The 20,514-nt window shown below is 42.0% G+C and overlaps 1 protein-coding gene across 1 annotated transcript in view; it reads left to right on the plus strand.

Annotated features, from left to right (window-relative positions):
• The window catches only part of smg6 (SMG6 nonsense mediated mRNA decay factor), a 539,535-nt gene that overhangs the window by 11,186 nt on the left and 507,835 nt on the right, over nucleotides 1–20,514 (plus strand). The window contains exon 2 of the mRNA XM_028806651.2: nucleotides 9,865–11,740. Within this exon, the coding sequence (XP_028662484.1) occupies nucleotides 9,865–11,740 (1,876 nt within the window). The remainder of the gene's footprint in view (nucleotides 1–9,864; nucleotides 11,741–20,514) is intronic.

Raw genomic sequence — 20,514 nt, forward strand, 5'->3', positions numbered from 1 at the left:
TTACTGTAGAAACGGAACACACATGAAATGCGTGTGTTCCAAATAGCGATCTATTATTTCCACTCTAAAACTCCAGCAGTTCAGTCACTCCCAGATAATCAAACAAGGCATGAGCTGGGAAAACTTAGTGAACGTTCTGCGACGGTGGGGGATGGAATAGCCGGCTGCTTGCTGCTCATCTTAATCAGCGCATTTAGAAGACAAAAGACGCTGGTGGAGTGGTGAGAACGGTTATAAGGTGGGTTGGATGTACAAGTTTTTTCGTAGACTCTCTGGTAATTCTAGTGTTAAGACACTGCCAGAGAGGCCCACCCACTGACTAAGGCGATTTCTAAGAATATTGTGGTCAGTGGTATTAAATGCGGCACTTGGATCTAAGAGGATGAGAACAGATGCACAACCTCTGTCTGCATTTACCCGCAAGTCATTTATTACTTTAACGAGTGCAGTTTCTGTACTGTGATTTGTTCTGAAACCTGACTGAAACTTATCAAAAATAGCATGTTTATTGAGGTGGTCATTTAGCTGCATAATGACTGCCTTCTCTAGGATTTTACTTAGGAAAGGCAGGTTAGAAATAGGTCTAAAATCTTCAAAAACAGAGGAGTCAAGAGTATTTTTCTTGAGCAGGGGTTCAACTACAGCATTCTTAAGACACTCTGGGAAGACCCCCATATCTAATGATGAGTTTATTATGTCAAGAATGCTATCAATTAGCACTTCTTTGAAAAAAACTTGTTGGTATTGGGTCAAGGACACAGGTGGAGGGTCTCAGTTGAGAAAGTATTTTATATAAATCAGGTAAATCTATCCTAGTGAAAGAATTTAATTTGCTTAAAATGGAGTACTGCGGTTTAAGAGGATCAGTATTGGGGAGATGTGCTATATTATTTCTAATATTAATTTTGTGATTTAATAAATACAGCAAAAGCCTCAAGTTTCACTGGAAGTTTTTTTGGAGGCATTCCATTGAGTGACCTGTGTTTAGCAGACAATCAATTGTAGAGAGTAAAACTCTGGGATTACTAGCATTGTTATTTCTAATTCTAGAGATATAACACCGCCTCTCAAGATGGACTTTGTTGTTGTATTCTGTTATTTTAGTCTTCAATATCTCATCGTGGATAATCAGTTTAGTTTCTCTCCATTTATGCTCAGCTCTCCGGCGTGTTTTCTTTAGATAAGACTCTGAGTCTTCCATGGTGTAATGCTAGAGGTTTTTTAACTGTCTTGTCAGGAGCGACTATGTCAGATGCAGCTCTCACTTTAGTATTAAAATTTTCCACCTTACTATTTACATTATCCTCGCTATTGTAGTAAGCATTACAAATGGTCTGGTTGCTTAGAATGTTTGTAAACTTTGAAGTGGCAGATGAATCAAACAAGCGTTTTTTTAACAATATGCTTCTCGTGAATTTTTTATGTCATTATTTCTATATTGAATAGTAAGAGAAAATGGTCTGATAAACCAGTATCAATGATCAGCTTCACATCAAATTTTAGTCCTTTAGTAATTACTAAATCCAATGTATGCCCTGCTTTGTGTGTTGGCTGACTAATGTGCTGGCTCAAATCAAGAGTCCAGGAGGTTCAGGAATTCTTTTACCTTCGGGTCACACTGATTATCAATATGAAAGTTAGTCACCAACTATAAGGAACGTATCATAGTTTGTAATTATAATTGACACTAAGTCTGAGAATTCCTCAAAGAGACGCATTGTATTTAGGAGGTCTATACACTGACAATACTAGAAACTGACAAACTCCATGAATAACAATGGCAAGATACTCAAAGGACTTGAATGTACCAAAGCCGACATCTTTATACTTTATCCGACTTGAGTAAATGTTTGCTAAACCACTGCCTTTCTTACCTTGGTGATCCGCATGAGCAAAACTGTAATTTGGAGGCGCAGATTCGATTAAAACAGCTGCACCATCAGAGCTAAGCCAAGTTTCACTTAATGCAATAAAATCGATTTTCCTATCACTAATAAGATTGTTGATGGGAAACATTTTGTTTGTTAATGCTCTAACATTTAATAAGGCCATAGTTAATGTCTCGGAAGAGCAGAACTGAATTGTAGGAGTGTTATGGGTATTTAAGATAGAAATTAAGTTATTCGTATTAGCCCTGCTCTGTGCAAATTATTTATATAATCTATAGTCAGTTTTTATAGTTGCTCATCTAGATATGCAATTGTAATTACATTACAGTAATCCCTCACTTATCGCGGGAGATAGGTTCCAAGGCCGACCGCGATAACTGAATTTCCGCGAAGTAGGGACACCATTTTTATTTATTTAACGTGTATTTGGACGTTTTTAAACCCTCCCTGTATTGTTTACAACCCACCCTTTACTCTATTAATAACAGGGACAACTGCTAAGCAATATGAAATCGGTAGATAAGTTTACACTTACTGTATAGCGAAGTACACGTAGCTATATATGACGTGATGATGGTGATGAATATGCTGCGCAGTAAAAATGATGACACTTGTCTAACGCCTGACTTTATTGAAAAGAAACAGGCTTGCAGGCTCGCTTGCTCTCAGCTGCACGCGCACTCTGGCGCTCTCTCTCTCTCTCTCAGCACCACGGGAGACCCCCCTCTCCTCTCAGCTGCAGGCTCTCTCTCTCTCTCTCTCTCTCTCTCTCTCTCTCTCTCTCTCAGCAGCATGGCTGTTCGTATACCGAGTGTGCATTTGTGAACCGAGGTTCCACTGTATATTTAAACCCGCGAAGTCGTGAATCCGCGAAAAGTGAACCGCGAAGTAGCGAGGGATTACTGTATTCATATTTTGCCACACTGTCTAGATTTTTTACATGCATTGAGGTTAGTTACTCAACTGGATGATAGCATACATGCAAAACTGTAGGACTGTTACAGTCTGCTTTATATATAAGATTGTGACTAATTGTTGGAGAGGTGTTCATTACAAGGTGGTTTGTGGAATAAAAACTCTCTGTTGTATTTATATTCTTATATTGTGGACTATATTGCTGTGTCTGGGGCTCTCTGGCACCGCCTTGTGGTTACTAAGTGTCAACTGGATGATGACATACATACAAGACTGCAAGATTGTTACAGTCTGCTTTATATATGTATATGTGTATATGTTTGTGTGTGTATGTTTTTTTGTTTGTGTGTGTGTGTGTGTATATATATATATATATATATATATATATATATATATATATAATATATATAATATATATATGTACATTTTATTGATATATATACTAGCCAATCTGCGGCGCAGCATACGCCACATAATTATGTATTGATGGGTGAACACTTCCTGAAAGACACAGTTGTCCAAATGGGGTTGGTTTTGAGGATACGAGTGTAGGTGAATGAAAAGATGTAACTCTGGAGAGGGCAACATACAATACAGCGTTTTACACGCTGCATACAGTGATTTTCATCGAAGTATAGACACTGTTAAGACCATGGAATACCCCTCGCAAACTGTTTTACACGCTGCATACAGCGATTCACATCCGCGACAAATATGATTCTTCTTAGATGGTGCTCGTGCGTCCACCCTCGCTCTCGAAGCATACACACTGCCTGGTCAAGTGCCCGCTCGTAAGAGCAACTAACAGAGACCCGCCCACCAACTGTAAGACCATGGGATACCCCTCTCAAACAGTTCTACATGCCGCATACAGCGATTCACATCTGCGACAAACTGTTTTACACGCTGCATACAGCGATTCACATCCATGACAAACATGCCTCTTCTTAGATAGTCCTGCCGCGTCCACCCTCATTCTTGAAGCATACACATCACCTGGTCATGTGCCCGCTTGCAAGAGAAACTCACGGAGACCCACCCACCAACTCTAAGACCATGGCGTGTAAAACAGTTTGCGATGGTGGACGCGGTCGTGCGTCATAACCGAAAAGAATACAGTGGAACCTTGGTTCACGACCATAATTCGTTCCAAAACTCTGGTCGTAAACCGATTTGATCGTGAACCGAAGCAATTTCTCCCATAGGGTTGTATGTAAATAAAATTAATCAGTTCCAGACTGTACGAACTGTATGTAAATATATATTTTAAGTTTTTAAGCACAAAAATAGTTAATTAAACCATAGAATGCAAAGCGTAATAGTAAACAAAATGTAAAAACATTGAATAACACTGAGAAAACCTTGAACAACAGAGAAAACTAACACTGCAAGAGTTTGCACTATAGCGCTACCAACCGCTGGCTAAAAACACTTTTTTTTTAATGAGTTTTAAGCACAGGGAAAAAAACGAACGTTTGAATATAAATAATGATTGTTTATTGTTATCAATTTACAAAATACAAAGTGAGCGAACAAAAGAAAAATCTAAATCAAATCAATATTTGGTGTTACTACCTTTTACCTTCAAGACACAAGGTAGTCATACTTGAAACAGCTGTGTAGGAGGCTTAAAACTGGGTGAGGAACAGCCAAACTCTGCTACCAAGGTGAGGTTATGGAAGACAGTTTCATGTCATGGCAAGATTGAGCACAGTAACAAGACACAAGGTAGTTATACTGCATCAGCAAGGTCTCTCCCAGACAAAGATTTCAAAGCAGACTGGGGTTTCAAGATGTGCTGTTCAAGCTCTTTTGAAGAAAGCACAAAGAAACGGGCAACGTTGAGGATCGTAGACGCAGAGGTCAGCCAAGGAAACTTAGTGCAGCAGATTAAAGACACATCAAGCTTATTACCCTTCAAAATCGGAAGATGTCCAGCAGTGCCATCAGCTCAGAACTGGCAGAAACCAGTGGGACCCAGGTACACCCATCTACTGTCCGGAGAAGTCTGGCCAGAAGTGGTCTTCATGGAAGAGTTGCAGCCAAAAAGCCATACCTCCGACGTGGAAACAAGGCCAAGCGACTCAAGTATGCACGAAAACATAGGAACTGGGGTGCAGAAAAATGGCAGCAGGTGCTCTGGACTGATGACTCAAAATTTGAAATATCTGGCTGTAGCAGAAGGCAGTTTGTTCGTCAAAGGGCTGGAGAGCGGTACAATAATGAGTGTCTGCAGGCAACAGTGAAGCATGGTGGAGGTTCCTTGAACATTTGGGGCTGCATTTCTGCAAATGGAGTTGGAGATTTGGTCAGGATTAATGGTGTTCTCAATGCTGAGAAATACAGGCAGATACTTATCCATCATGCAATACCATCAGGGAGGCGTAGGATTGGCCCCAAATTTATTCTGCAGCAGGACAACGACCCCAAACATACAGCCAAAGTCATTAAGAACTATCTTCAGCGGAAAGAAGAACAAGAAGTCCTGGAAGTGATGGTATGGCCCCCACAGAGCCCTGATCTCAACATCATCGAGTGTGTCTGGGATTACATGAAGAGACAGAAGGATGTGAGGAAGCCTACATCCATAGAAGATCTGTGGTTAGTTCTCCAAGATGTTTGGAACAGCCTACCAGCCGAGTTCCTTCAAAAACTGTGTGCAAGTGTACCTAGAAGAATTGATGCTGTTTTGAAGGCAAAGGGTGGTCACACCAAATATTGATTTGATTTAGATTTCTCTTTTGTTCATTCACTGCATTTTGTTGATTGATGAAAATAAATGATTAACACTTCCATTTTTGAAAGCATTCTTTGTTTACAGCTTTTTTTCACACCTGCCTAAAACATTTGCACAGTACTGTATATAATGTGTGTGTGTATGTATATGTTTGTTAATGCAAATCCCTAATCAGCCAATCACATGGCAGCAACTCGACACATTCAGACATGGTCAAGATGACCTGTTGAAGTTCAAACTGAGCATCAGATTGGGGAAGAAAGGTGATTTAACTCTTTTAGGGCGGATGTCGACTTTTGTCGACAGGAGGGGTTGAAGGCGAATGTCGACAAAAGTCGACATCCAGGGATAGAGGGTGACAATCAGCTGTTAATGGCGACAAATCTCACTGTCACGTCACAGGCATTCCCTCTGTGCTTGGAGGAATGCTAGACTCGTTGACTCGGCAAATAAACATTGTGTGTGCGTGAGTTGCGAAATGTAAACAAAGGCAAGATGGCACCGACATGTGAAAAGGCAGCGAAGCAAGTGCAGAAAAGAAAACATTTGGCAGACGTTGTTTTGCGCATTATCGCGGAGTCGGACTCTTGATTTTTCAGAATCGGACTTTATTGGCAGTGATCAGGAGATCGCGCAAGAGAGTTAGAAGCAGGCATCAGCTGATCAGACACCAGCCGATGCCACGCCAGCGGATCTGCTGCCAGTTGAGTGCCTTCGCGCAGCCGATACATCTACGGCAAGGTTCGCATGGGATAAATACACATACATTGATCCGTTGAGAGCCGATCTGGCTACCGGAGTTTACAAGACTGCATGGCTTGCTTTTGGACACGACAGATCACCAGCTGCTGTACTTCAGGCTGCTGTCTCCTGATGCTGCTTTTCAGCTACTGTCAGACGAGACAAACAGGTAGGCAGAGATTTTTTTTGAATCGCGGGCTGCGTTTGCATCGCAGTCTCGTTTTTCAAAGTGGAAACCCACAACGAAAGACGAGATGAAGCGCGCTGTGGCATTACAAATAGAGATGGGACAGAACTGGTGATATAACTTCAGGGAGCATTGGTCCAAACGTGTTTTGTCCCCTGGTGACTTAGGTACGTGCTGCTGCAAAGTTTTATTCACTTCTGTAATAAACAGAAGCAAATCCCATGGGGTGAGCCAGGCTATAATACCATACATAAAGTTCATAAAGTTTCAGAAGATGAAAAGAGGTGACAATACGGTTTTCATGCAGGCAGAAAACTTGGTGGCAGTGGCATGGCACGATGGCAAATGGGTGACTTGTCTCTCTACAGTACACACTAACAATATATGTTAGAAAATGCAGCAACAGACAATTGAAAAATAGGCACCAAAGCAACACATATTGTAAGGAGTGCAATGTGGCAATGACTGAAATTGGCTGCTTTGAGCGAGATCATACTTTGCTGTGTAAAATGTATGTGATATGTATGTGAAATCATAGAGTATGCAGGCTCATACAACATGCAAGACAGTAACATTTGTCAAAAGTAAATATTTTTTGTTGATTTGATATGTTAAACAATTGCTTTGTTTTCTTTTTTAAAAAATGTTAGTTTTTGGAAAAATATTCAGCCCTGGGAGAAAAGAAACAAAAAAAAAATTAGCCCTAAAAGAGTTAAGTGACTTTGAATGTGGCATGGTTGTTGATGCCAGACAGGCTGGTCTGAGTATTTCAGAAACTTCTGATTGAGTGGGATTTTCATGCAGAACCATCTCTAGAGTTTATGGAGAATGGTATGAAAAAGGGAAAATGTCCAGTGAGTGGCAGTTCTCTGGTCAAAAATGTCTCATTGATGCCAGAGGTCAGAAGACAATGGCCAGACTGGCTTGAGCTGATAGAAAGGCAACAGTAAGCGAAATAACCACTCGTTCCAAACAAGGTATGCAGAAAAGAATTTCTGAATGAACAACAGATTGAACCTTGAAGCAGATGAGCTACAGCAGCAGCAGACCACAACGGGTGCCAGTCCTGTCAGCTAAGAACAGGCAACTAAGGCTACGATTTACATGGGGTCACAAACATTGGACAGTAGAAGTTTGGGAGGATTTTGCCTGGTCTGATGAGTCTCGATTTCTGTGCAACATTTGGATGATGGAATCAGAATTTGCCATCAACAACTTGAAAGCATGGATCCATCTTGCTTTGTAGCGAATGGTTCAGGCTGGTGTTGGTGGTAAAATGATGGGGTTATTGTCTTGGCACACTTTGGGCCCTTTAATATAGTTGAGCATTGTTTAAACGCCACAGCCTACCTGAGTATTGTTGCTGACCATGTCCATCCCTCCAGGATATCATGCCATGTCACAAAGCTCAAATCATCTCAAACTAGTTTCTTGAACATGACAATGAGTTCACTGTACTTAAACAGCCTCTTCTGTCACCAGATCTCAATCTAATACAGCATCTTTGGGATTTGGTGGAATGGGGGATTCATGTCTTGGATGTGCAGCCAACAAATCTGAAGCAACTGTGTGATGCTGCCATGTCAATATATCCCTGAGGGATGTTTCCAACACTTTGTTGAACTTATGCCATGAAGAATTAGAGCAGTTCTGAAGGCAAAAGCAGGTTGAACCTAGTACTAGTAAAGTGTACCTAATAAAGTGCCCAGTGACTGTATATAAGCATTAAATTGCAAGAGATTTAAATTTCACGTTTTGTGTAGCAAAAACTGAAAAATAACAAATATCAGAATATTACAAATGGGGATTCTTCAGGGAACAACTAATAGGTTACAACCTACAGATTTTCTGCAGCATTTAAATTAAGCCTTGCAAGTTGAAGCAAACAATTTGCACAGGTGTGCCAACTTCTGTTGATTACTTAAAAACTCTCTTTCTGTCTTAAAGCAGAGTTGGAACAGACTGTTACTACACCCTCTGTAGTACTACTTGGACAATATTACACTGTAGAAAGTTGTAAATTTCAGTGATAATGGCATGAAAGTGGTAATTAACACCGGAAATGAGACAGAGCATTATTACCCTTGGAAGTGTAGGCCTTTCATTTAGAGAAATTGCAAAAAATAAAAATAAAATCAAAGTGTTAGTGTGCTCGGTGTCCTACACAATCCAAACACAATTAGAAACTGGAAGAAACTCTGTTAGGAAGAAATCTGGCAGACCCAAAATCACAACCCAATCAGACAAATTTCTGAGGATCACCAGTTTGCGTGATAGGTGCCTCACAGCACAACGGTTTTCAAGCACAGTTTAATAGTGGTCGAAAAAAGCAAGTCTCCGTCTCTTCAGAGACTTTGGGCTGCAGGTTTGGCAGGGTGAGCGGCAGTAAGAAAGCCATTCCTTAAAGGACAAAATAGGCCCTTGAAATACCGGCAATGGACTACTGTAGACTGAAAGAAAGTCTTAGGGACTGATGAATCAAAATTTGTAATCTTCAGTTCATCACGCAGGGTGCTTATAAGCTGTCATATTTGTAAAAGGATGGCTCCTCAGTGTGTGATACAAACTGTCCCATGGAGGATGTGTGAATTTTTTTTTTTTTTCCCTCTCTGGTTCTTTTGCTGGAGGCAGAGTTGGTGACTTGCACAGAGAGACATGCATTCTGAATCAAAAGGGTTACCACAGTTTGGCCATTATCTCAGCAAAAGGTGGCTACTTTGAATTAAAAATTTGAATAAACTTTTGTATGCTTAATGATTCCTTGATTTGTTTTTTATTCACCATTGTTTATTTGTTCTATGCCTTGATTTCATTAAACATTGACATTGAACTGCATGTATTTCCATAAAACTGAGATGTTTTAAAACTTCTGACCGGTAGTGTATATGTACATTTGTTTCCCCAATTTATTGATAAATGATCATCTATCTATCATGGAAATGTTTTTGTAACCCACATGACTAGGAACAAAGTATTGTTTCAATCTCTTAATTTCAGATGTGAAAGGTGTTGCATTATCATTACAGTACCTCTTACAAATAAGATTGTCAACTGGGGCTTCCACTTTATCTTTGTTAGATACACACTGCTATATTTTTATTCTACAGCAACCTAATAAATTATTTTTTTAACTAAAGCAATCCTGTTTTTTTTTTTTTTTTTTTGCATTTGATGCTGCGATTTATTTATAAACTTCCCTTTTCTAATAACTTGTGATTCATAAGATGAGCATGTACAAAGTAGCTGCCTAATTGATTTACTTTTTTTATTTTGCATATTTTGTTTTTGAAAAATTTTCATGTCTGGTGATTGTTAACTATGCTTCTGTATGTGTTGTACTCCGTTTTCTTTTTTATTGTATTAAAATTGGCCTTTTTCCTTCCTGCTCATAACAGACACTGCAAAGAGTTGTGCAGAAAGGCGTCTTCGGCAAGACCGGAAGCGTCCAGACTTACAACTGTATCAGCCAGGGTTGTCCCGTCTAAGGCAGCGGCGAGAAACATCTGGAAGTAGTGAAGGTGATGCTATTCACGTGGAGGACTTGAGTAAAGAGCAAGAGTCTGTTGGTAATACACCTGTGATAGAAAATTCCAGTACTTCTGTTTTAGAAAATGACTTTGCATATCAAAAACAAACTCGTAGAAACCGCAAACCGGATCGTCAAATATACCAGCCAAGTGGTCGTAGACTACAGCAAACAAGTTCTACTAATAAGTTAGTGACTGCAAGTGATGATGTAAAAGTTAATGAGCATACTGTAATTGAGAAAGAGATTAAAGCTGAAAACATGATACTCCAAGAACCATCACCTATCAAGGTTCCAGATTCCAAAAACAATGTGAAGGGATCTAAGAAATGTGAGTCAGTCAGGACTTTAGTGAAAGAAGCACAGACTTTGAGCATTTCTGAGGATAATCAATTGATTTTGAGAAAGGGCAAACATGGAAAGCATTTAGTTGAGAGCTGTGAGGAAAAAAGACAAAATAAGCATGATAACAGGAGGCATGTTATAGTTCCAAAAGATGAGATAAAGGATGTTGGCCGAAAGAAAAGTGAAAAAGATAATAAAGGATCAGAAATACAGAAAGAAAGTGGGAGGATGTTTGAAACTGATGAAGTAACACATCCTAACAAAAATGAAGACTATCAGCACTTTCCAGTAAAGACCAATGCCTCATCCAAGCGCTATTCTAGGTCAGATAAGCGTCGCAACCACAATCGAACATGCAGTACTAGCTCAGATAGTAGTGGTACCAGCTTTGATGGATTAGCTAATGGCTCTGGCAGTACTGCTACAGGTGAAAAGAGGAAAAAGCCGCACACGCAAAGTTATTCGGAAGTTTTTCGCAGTAGAGACCAAGAAAAGTCCAGAGGTTACAGAGAGAAGGCTAGTGTTTCCTCAACTGATTCACTTGAAGAATTTGTAGGGAGAGAGCAGAAAGACTACAGCCTAGAAAGACACTCTAACAACAGAATGAGAAGAAAAAATAATGATGATAAAGAGAGTGGTGTCCTGAAAATTGCTTTAGAGCGAGGAAGTGGCTTGCATTCAGTAAACTCCAGTTGTCTTCTGAAAAAAAGTCTCAGTTCCAAAGGCAAAGGGGGAGGAATACTGGTGCTTCCTGTTCACACGGACCTCACTGTATCTGTCAACCCAGGTTCACGTCTTATTGGAACTAGGGGGTCTAGGGAACGAGGAAGAGGTGGAGCTACTAGAAGATTGTGGGATCCAAATAATCCTGACGAGAAGCCAGCCTTATCACAGGTGGGCCATTGCTATAGTTTACAGCAACAGCAGGCTCTACATTCACAACAACAACTGCACTTTCTTGATACAGATGATGAAACAACTGGAAGCCCTCCTAGTCAACAGGGGGATGTGTTTCAAAATTTCTCCAGCACTCAGCAAACTATGAGTGCTGTTACTTCTGGCAACTACAAATTTCAAAACTCTGATAACCCTTATTATTATCAGCCAGGTGTTCCCCGTTACCCATACCATTATTTACCTTATGGCGTACCTGGAACTAATGGCTTGTACCCCTCCACTCCTCCAAGCTATTATCCTGGGTACCTTCATCTTTCACTCCAGCAAGGCTATCTCCCAACCCCTGTCTCCCCCGAGGAGGCAGAAGTTCAGGCTCGTGGTCTACAACAGCAAGAACTCGGTAAATTGTTGAGATTAGCTGATAACCAAGAAGTGCAGCTTAGTAATCTACTATCCCGTGACCGCCTCAGTACAGAAGGACTAGAAAGAATGTCGCAGATCAGGTGAGTCTTTCATAAATTTTGTTTTTTTCTTTTTACATTTGGAGTTAGAACTGTAGAACAGGAATAGTTTATTTTCTGAAAAAAATGAGACAAAACTAGGAATAGGTTTTAGTGAAATTTGTTTTTCTCAGACTTGCAGATAAGTGGTGTTGCTACTGAATAGTAAGATGAATGCACTTAAGAATTAGACATTTTTAATATAGTATGTATTAAATGACTTGATTCATTCTTACTGTTTAAAAAAAATGTTTGCTCACAAGGAAATGTTTGTCTAGTCCATCAGGAGGTGTAGGATTTATAACTTAGTTTGTGAGGAGTCTATTGTATTTTATATATAAAAATGTAATAATTATCTGTAAGCATATGCATGTTTACTTAAGTTACATATGAAAATACCTGCACATCTATGTAACAATATATACAACTTTCCATTATTGATTAAATGAAGTCTCCGTTTCATTTAAGTAGAAAACCTGCTTGTGTTCTCCCTAAAAAGTCATTTTTTTGAGTCGCTTCCAAGAGGTTAACCTGCAGTTTCTTACACTGCAGTGCTGTAATGCAAAAAGTACTCATTGCAGTACTCATTCTTTGTTTTCGGTGCTGTCCTCTGTGTCATCTGTTTTTATTTATTTATTTTTTACTATTTTATTCAGGAATGTAAAGCTTTTACTGGGAGATCAGTGTATCGGGACTGATTTATACTCAGAGGCCGAGTTCCAGCTTAGTATCAGAAAAAAGTCCTTAAAGAATTGGAAGTAAGACGTGTCAGGGTAGCAAACCCATTAATTTGGGCGCCTGAGGGAAGCCTCTTATCTTTATGTTCTAAAGCAGGTCAAGTCAGGCTGGTCGCAGCATTGCTTTTAGGTGAACTGGTTCTAAAGAGCAGTGGTCCTAGTTTTAAGCTTTGGGCAAACTACAGGATAGGAAAACACAATGCAAACTTACTGTTGCCAAAAGCTGTAGATGGGTGGGCTCAAGTGACAGTTTGTGATTTTTATATACAGTACTGTGCAAAAGTTTTAGGCAGGTGTGAAAAAATACTGTAAATAAAGAATGCTTTCAAAAATGGTAGTGTTAATCATTTATTTTCATCAATCAACAAAATGCAGTGAATGAACAAAAGAGAAATCTAAATCAAATCAATATTTGGTGTGACCACCCTTTGCTTTCAAAACAGCATCAATTCTTCTAGGTACACTTGCACACAGTTTTTGAAGGAACTCGGCTGGTAGGTTGTTCCAGACATCTTGGAGAACTAACCACAGATCTTCTGTGGATGTAGGCTTCCTCACATCCTTCTGTCTCTTCATGTAATCCCAGACACACTCGATGATGTTGAGATCAGGGCTCTGTGGGGGCCATACCATCACTTCCAGGACTTCTTGTTCTTCTTTCCACTGAAGATAGTTCTTAATGACTTTGGCTGAATGTTTGGGGTCGTTGTCCTGCTGCAGAATAAATTTGGGGCCAATCCTACGCCTCCCTGATGGTATTGCATGATGGATAAGTATCTGCCTGTATTTCTCAGCATTGAGAACACCATTAATCCTGACCAAATCTCCAACTCCATTTGCAGAAATGCAGCCACAAACGTTTAAGAAACCTCCACCATGCTTCACTGTTACCTGCAGACACTCATTATTGTACCGGCCTCCAGCCCTTCGACGAACAAACTGCCTTCTGCTACAGCCAAATATTTCAAATTTTAACTCATCAGTCCAGAGCACCTGCTGCCATTTTTCTGCACCCCAGTTCCTATGTTTTCGTGCATATTTGTCTCAAAAGAGCTTGAACAGCACATCTTGAAACCCCAGTCTGCTTTGAAATCTTTGTCTGGGAGAGACCTTGCTGATGCAGTATAACTACCTTGTGTCTTGTTGCTGTGCTCAATCTTGCCATGACATGAAACTGTCTTCCACAACCTCACCTTGGTAGCAGAGTTTGGCTGTTCCTCACCCAGTTTTAAGCCTCCTACACAGCTGTTTCAAGTATGACTACCTTGTGTCTTGAAGGCAAAAGGTAGTAACACCAAATATTGATTTGATTTAGATTTTTCTTTTGTTTGCTCACTTTGCATTTTGTAAATTGATAACAATAAAAAAATCATTATTTATATTTGTGAAAGCATTCATTGTTTACAGCATTTTTTCACACCTGCCTAAAACTTTTGCACAGTACTGTATGTGTATATATGTGTGTGTCTGTGTGTGTGTGTGTATATATATATATATATATATATATAATATGTATATGTATGTATGTGTGTATGTATGTATGTATATATATATATATATATATGTATGTATATGTATATGTATATATATGTATGTATGTGTGTATGTATGTATGTATATATATATATATATATATATGTATGTATATGTATGTATGTATGCATGTATGTGTGTATATATATATAATATATTGTAGCTGACAGACTGGGCAAGACTGACAGAAACGTCGGACTTCCTCATTGATCCCGGGCCAATAGAACCAGAGTTTCACTCTGTCCAGTGTTTTTTCGGCCCCAAGATGGGCGCCTAAGAGGTGGGTTTGCGCTAGCTCACAGACCTCCCGCTAGTAGGTCCAGGGAACTAACAGCAACTTCCATACCTCACCTCCGTGTTCCGCAACCTGATATAACAGGTCATTTTCTAAGACAAAGTAGGGTCCCGGTGGAGTGGAATCTGTTGACGATATGTCGTCTGCGGACACGATGGCATTCTGGGCAAACTTCAGGCAATCGTCATTCCACTGTTCTCTTTTAAAGGATGCTGGCGTAGACTGGAATTGGAGATCCATGCCGACGAGCGGGTCATGGGTCTGATCTGAGGTAGTACTCTCCCAACCCAGCACACCACCTGGTTGCACTTCTGGGTTGAGGTCCATCATCATAGAATGCTCTCCCTGACCCTCTACATCATCATCAGTTGCCGAGGAGCACGGCGTGGGAGCAGTCGGAGAGACCCCTTGTCCCTCCATAATCAGACCCAACCTCAGTGTAGGAATGGTGACAGTTCTACCGCAGTTACTTTCAAACCAATCTTGTCCCAATATAACAGGAAAGTGGGGCTCGGGCAATACAGCAACGAGCAGTTGTTTTGGTCTCCTCTCCCAGGTTATAAAACACATTGCAGACCTGTAAGATCTGGTCTCTCTATGCACACAGGTTATGCTCGTCTTTTGAGCCAGCCACTGTTGGTGTAGAATGTAACGGCGAGCAACAATGATGATGTTACTCCCGGAATCGAACAATGCCACCACCGAGTGCTCATTCAACAACACCACTCCCTTATTGGTGATCGCCAGAGAGTTTGACAGTGCACAGTACCTCTCTCCCTTTGCCCAGCTGCAGTCCATAGGCTCCGTGTTGAGGGGACAGGTAGGGATGATATGCCCCACCTCACCACACTTGAAACAGCGTGGTGGGGCGGGCACCCTGTCTTTTGTCCTAGCCGGAGCCTTCGTAGTGTGGCGAGTGGGCTCGGTGGTGACGACCCGTCCCTGTCGGTTCCCATGAGCCGGCTTCTCAGACCCCCTGATTTGGTTCACCAGTTGACGTTCGAGTACCTCCAGAAGACCATTCATGTCTTGGAAAGTGTGTCTCCAAACCTGCTGGGCGAGGTAGTCTGGCATCGTGTGGACCAAGCCTTCACAGGCAACCTGCTCGACCACTTGGCGAGCCTGGTTGATGTCGGGCTCTAGCCGGGAGGTCGGGGTCAAATCGCCACTGTCGCCATACCCTCGCCTGCTGGCCAGAGGTGACACTGTAGCGATTGAAAATTTCTGCCTTCAAGAGGTCATACGGGGTGGCTTCCTCCTCGGTGAGGTCATGATATGCCCACTGCACAGGTCCCTTCAGGTAGGGCGCCAAGATGGACGCCCACTCTGCCCGCGGCCACTGGTTGCGGGTCGCCGTCCTCTCGAAGACGGACATATAGAATTCTATATCGTACGCTTCAGAGAGAGGGACGCTTGGGGGTGGTGGTGGCCCTGCGGGCTCCGGCTTTACCACTTCCGCCGGCGCCAGCCGCCTCTTAGTTTCGGCAAGCTCCGTGTTCGAGACCGCCTGTTCCAACTTGACGGCCTGGAGCATGTTCGCCGAAGCAGTCAAAATTGTATTCAGGTCCTGCCCTTCCGACATCTTTGGGCTGGATCCTGCCGGCTGCACCACTGTAAAATAAGCACAGTAAACTTATAAAGGTTTGGGGTTTTTAGCCCTATATACTGTTCCAAAGAAACTCAGGTCAATAATTTCAACAAAAAAATCAGAGACATCAGAGACGGGAAGACGGACAACTTATAGGGGCGGACCGGAAATTAATCAGTGGGATGCTGGGAAAGGCGTGATGGTGGACGGGTGGCTGACGTCATCAAGGGGGGACCAGAAGGTATGAAGGAACCCAGAAGGGTAGTAGCTCCTTTAGTCGCCCGGGTGGTTTTACGGCGGCGGTGCTTCGTTCTTTCTGAAGAAATAAGGAAAGAAAGGTTAGTACGCTGCCTTTGCCCCCCGGCACGGCTTTCTATGGTACGTATCGGGTCCTTAGACTGCTCCCCATGCGCTCGTGCGTGACAATAATATATATATTTATTTATTTGCAGCTGGAGATCCACAAAGGGAGAAACTGAATCACGTATCATAAATTAGTTTTTATTCCTGAGCTTTCAGCCCCTGCCAGGGGCCTTCATCAGAGGATAATGCTTAGACTTACAAGAATCAACGGCAATATACAGCAAAAATTAGGTGGGGGGAGCTAAGTCAGTGTGTTCAGAAGAGGGGGGTATTGGTCGTAAAGTTTTATTTATTATGAACATGTTCGCTAGCAACCACCCAGTATCTCATAAATGGAGCTGTGTTAAAACTTTATTCAGAAGAGTCCACACCCATTGTAATACGAAGGAGACAAAAACGAATGAAAGACACTATCTCTTCCATCTTTTCACTTCAAACGGATACTCAAAAACGTTCATTAAACAATGCCTACACAGGAGACGCCAAAAAACTCAGCAAACAATCAACTTGAACCAGACCCCCCCATCCCACCTGGTGCTCACTTCCTTATCATCACAGGGTGTCTGAAGGTGCAGCATGCATCCTGGCCAAGTCAGGCATCAGAATAGCACACAAACCCGTGAACAATCTGCACATGGTTCTTTTTAATGCTAGAAACAAGAAATCGACAGCAGAAACACGAAACGCAGTTTATAGTATTCCGTGTAGTTCTTGCCCAGCACTATACATAGGACAAACATCAAAAAGAATCTCAACATGTATATAGGAACATCGCAACGCCATCAGAAAGAAAGACTCACGATCACTGATCTATACACATACAAAATCAACAGGACATACATTTAACTGGGACAATGTACAAGTAAGATTTAAGGCCAGTACTAAAAGTGCCAGAAAGCTGGCTAAATCTTGACTAATCAAATGAGAACGCCATTAACCCACTCTCACCTCGGTGTACTGCACCCTCCACCCATCCTTTTGCTGATACTAGCATAGGAGAGAGTTTCCCCCCACCCACAATTACAGCCGCCCAGGTAAGCAGAGAGCTGAGGAGACTTCATGCCAGCAAAGCAGTGGTGGGTCCAGATGGAGTATCGCCACAACTGCTGAAGGCCTGTGTGTTGGAGCTGGGGAGTCCTCTACAGCGCATCTTCAACCTGAGCCTGGAACAGGCGAGAGTCCCGAGGCTTTGGAAAACATCTTGCATCACCCCAGTCCCAAAGGTATCACATCCTAGTGAGCTGAATGACTTCCGGCCTGTCTCCCTGACGTTACATGTGATGAAGACCATGGAGCGGCTGCTGCTTCACCACCTGAGGCCACAGGTCCGCCACACCCTCGACCCTCTGCAGTTTGCATACCAGGAGAAGGTGGGAGCGGAGGATGCCATCATCTATATGCTACACAGATCCCTCTCCCACTTGGACAGAGGTAGTGGTGCTGTAAGAATTATGTTTCTGGACTTCTCTAGCGCTTTCAACACCATTCAACCTCTGCTTCTTAGGGACAAGCTGACAGAGATGGGAGTAGATTCATACCTGGTGGCATGGATCGTGGACTATCTTACAGACAGACCTCAGTATGTGAGTCTCGGGAAATGCAGGTTTGACATTGTGGTCGGTAGCACAGGAGCACCGCAGGGGACTGTACTTTCTCCGGTCCTGTTCAGCCTATATACATCGGACTTCCAATACAACTCGGAGTCCTGCCACGTGCAAAGGTTCGCTGACGACACTGCTATCGTGGGCTGCATTAGGAGTGGGCAGGAGGAGGAGGAGTATAGGAACCTAATCAAGGACCATGTTAAATGGTGCGACTCAAACCACCTACAACTGAACACCAGCAAAACCAAGGAGCTGGTGGTGGATTTTAGGAGGACCAGGCCCCTCATGGACCCCGTGATCATCAGAGGTGACTGTGTGCAGAGGATACAAACCTATAAATACCTGGGAGTGCAGCTGGATGATAAATTGGACTGGACTGGCAATACTGATGCTCTGTGCAAGAAAGGACAGAACCGACTATACTTCCTTAGAAGGCTGGCATCCTTCAACATCTGCAATAAGATGCTGCAGATGTTCTATCAGACGGTTCTGGCGAACGCCCACTTCTACGCGGTGGTGTGCTGGGGAGGCTGCATAAAGAAGAGGGATGCCTCACGCCTGGACAAACTGGTGAGGAAGGGAGGATCTATATTGTAGGCACGGAGCTGGACAGTTTGACATCTGTGGCAGAGCGACGGGCGCTCAGCAGGCTCCTGTCAATCATGGAGAATCCACTGCATCCACTGAACAGTATCATCTCCAGACAGAAGAGGAGCTTCAGAGATAGACGGCTGTCACTGTCCTCCTCCACTGACAGACTGAGGAGATCATTCCTCCCCCACACTATGTGACTGATCAATTCCACCAGGGGGGTGTAGCAGTAGAGGCTTTTATCGACCTCTCGAACCCTCAGGTACCACGCCAAACACCAGGTAAAAGTCCAAGACTTATTTATTTTATAATAATTACGTGCACAAAGCACCCTCCACTCCACACTACACATACAATAATCAATAATCACTACAAATACCAATCCTCCTCTCCCAGACACTTCGCCACCCTTCCTCCCAGCTCAGCTCAGTGTCTGGTCTTTCCCAGAGTCCTTTTATACCCCCTGACCCGGAGGTGTTCCTGTCCAACAATCCACAAGTCCTTATTACTTCCGGGTCAGGGTAAAAGTCCTTTTCTTCAACCTGGAAGTACGTCATTTCTCCTGTTCATGTGACCAGGACGTACTTCCAGGTTATAGGGCACATAACAGTCTGACCGCCTCCCTACAGCGACTCCCGGTGGCCCCCATGGTATCCAGCAGGGCTGTGCATACAAACTACAAGGTCCATGAGGCCCTGCTGGAATTCGGGGAACCTCCATGCTGTTGGGAGAGCTCCACCTGGCGGCCTGGAGGGGTGGGCCGGAATATTTAGTCGGCCATCCATCACAGGGGGTAAACGTTAACATTATACAAAGTTACTGTCTGTTATACCTGCATTTTTATCAGTCTTTAATATTGTTCTTTATCAGTATGCTGTTGTTGGAGTATGTGAATTTCCCCTTGGAATTAATAAATTGTCTGTCTGTCTGTCTGTCTGTGTAAACCCAGCATATGCAGACTTAAGAAGAACATGTTCATAATAAATAAAACTTTACGATCAATACCCGCCCCCCCTCACCTAATTTTTGCTATATATTGCCTTTGATTCTTGTAAGTCTAAGCATTATCCTCTTATGAAGGCCCCTGGCAGGGGCTGAAAGCTCAGGAATAAAAAGTAGTTTATGATACGTGATTCATTTTCTCCCTTTGTGGATCTCCAGCTGCAAATATGCAAACCGTATCACAGACCTTCTCTTCCACATTTATTTATTTATTTGTGAAACATTGCCAGCCCTGGGTGGTTTAGCCTTTTGGATGCCGAGGAAGCAGTTTCTAGTTGCAGCCATTCATGCAATACATTTATACCAACATTCACGATACAATATTCTTAACCCACACTGCAGATTCAAATATTTCAGTTATGTAGCTGTAATACTATAATAATTTATTAGCCATTTTACATGTGAGATTTCTTATATATAAAACAAATCAAGAACAAAAAAGACCTTAAATCCTGCATTTATTGTTTTCCATGTAATATTTAAAATGTTTTTTCACATGGAAGTAAATTTAGTTTTTGCTAATATAAAATTGATCAGTAATCGTTTATAGAAAAAGAGGCAATCTGAAACATGGTAGTTATATGTAATAAAAACAGTTGAAACCATGCGAGTTGTCCTTGAAATCTTCTACCCTTCTTGAAAACTTGTCTAGATTCCACTTCCCTGTCAAAGCTGGTGCTGAATATGTTGAATGGTATGGGATATCATTGCAGGGTGTGCAGAAAGAAAGCCACCAACATCATCAGTTTGACACCAATCGTAAGATCAACTTAAAGTGGAAGAATCTCAAGTGTGGGGAATTTAAACATGTTGTGAACACTGCTAGAACATATTGTACATACATCGATAGCAAGCTTTCCATCCTAGAATGCTGTGTACCCAATGTAAATATCAAGAGTGAAAGTAGAAAATTTGAAGCAAAACAGTCTGTAATCATGCACTTTACAAAAACATCTTTAATTTCCATTTATTTCCATACCTGCTTAATTAAATTGTTTAATCTTTAGAAACCAGGGCTATTTACTGTCAAATTACATTATGCCATCTTTATAAGTACAAGTACA

Source organism: Erpetoichthys calabaricus, chromosome 8, assembly GCF_900747795.2.
Source record: "Erpetoichthys calabaricus chromosome 8, fErpCal1.3, whole genome shotgun sequence".
Taxonomy (NCBI): domain Eukaryota; kingdom Metazoa; phylum Chordata; class Cladistia; order Polypteriformes; family Polypteridae; genus Erpetoichthys; species Erpetoichthys calabaricus.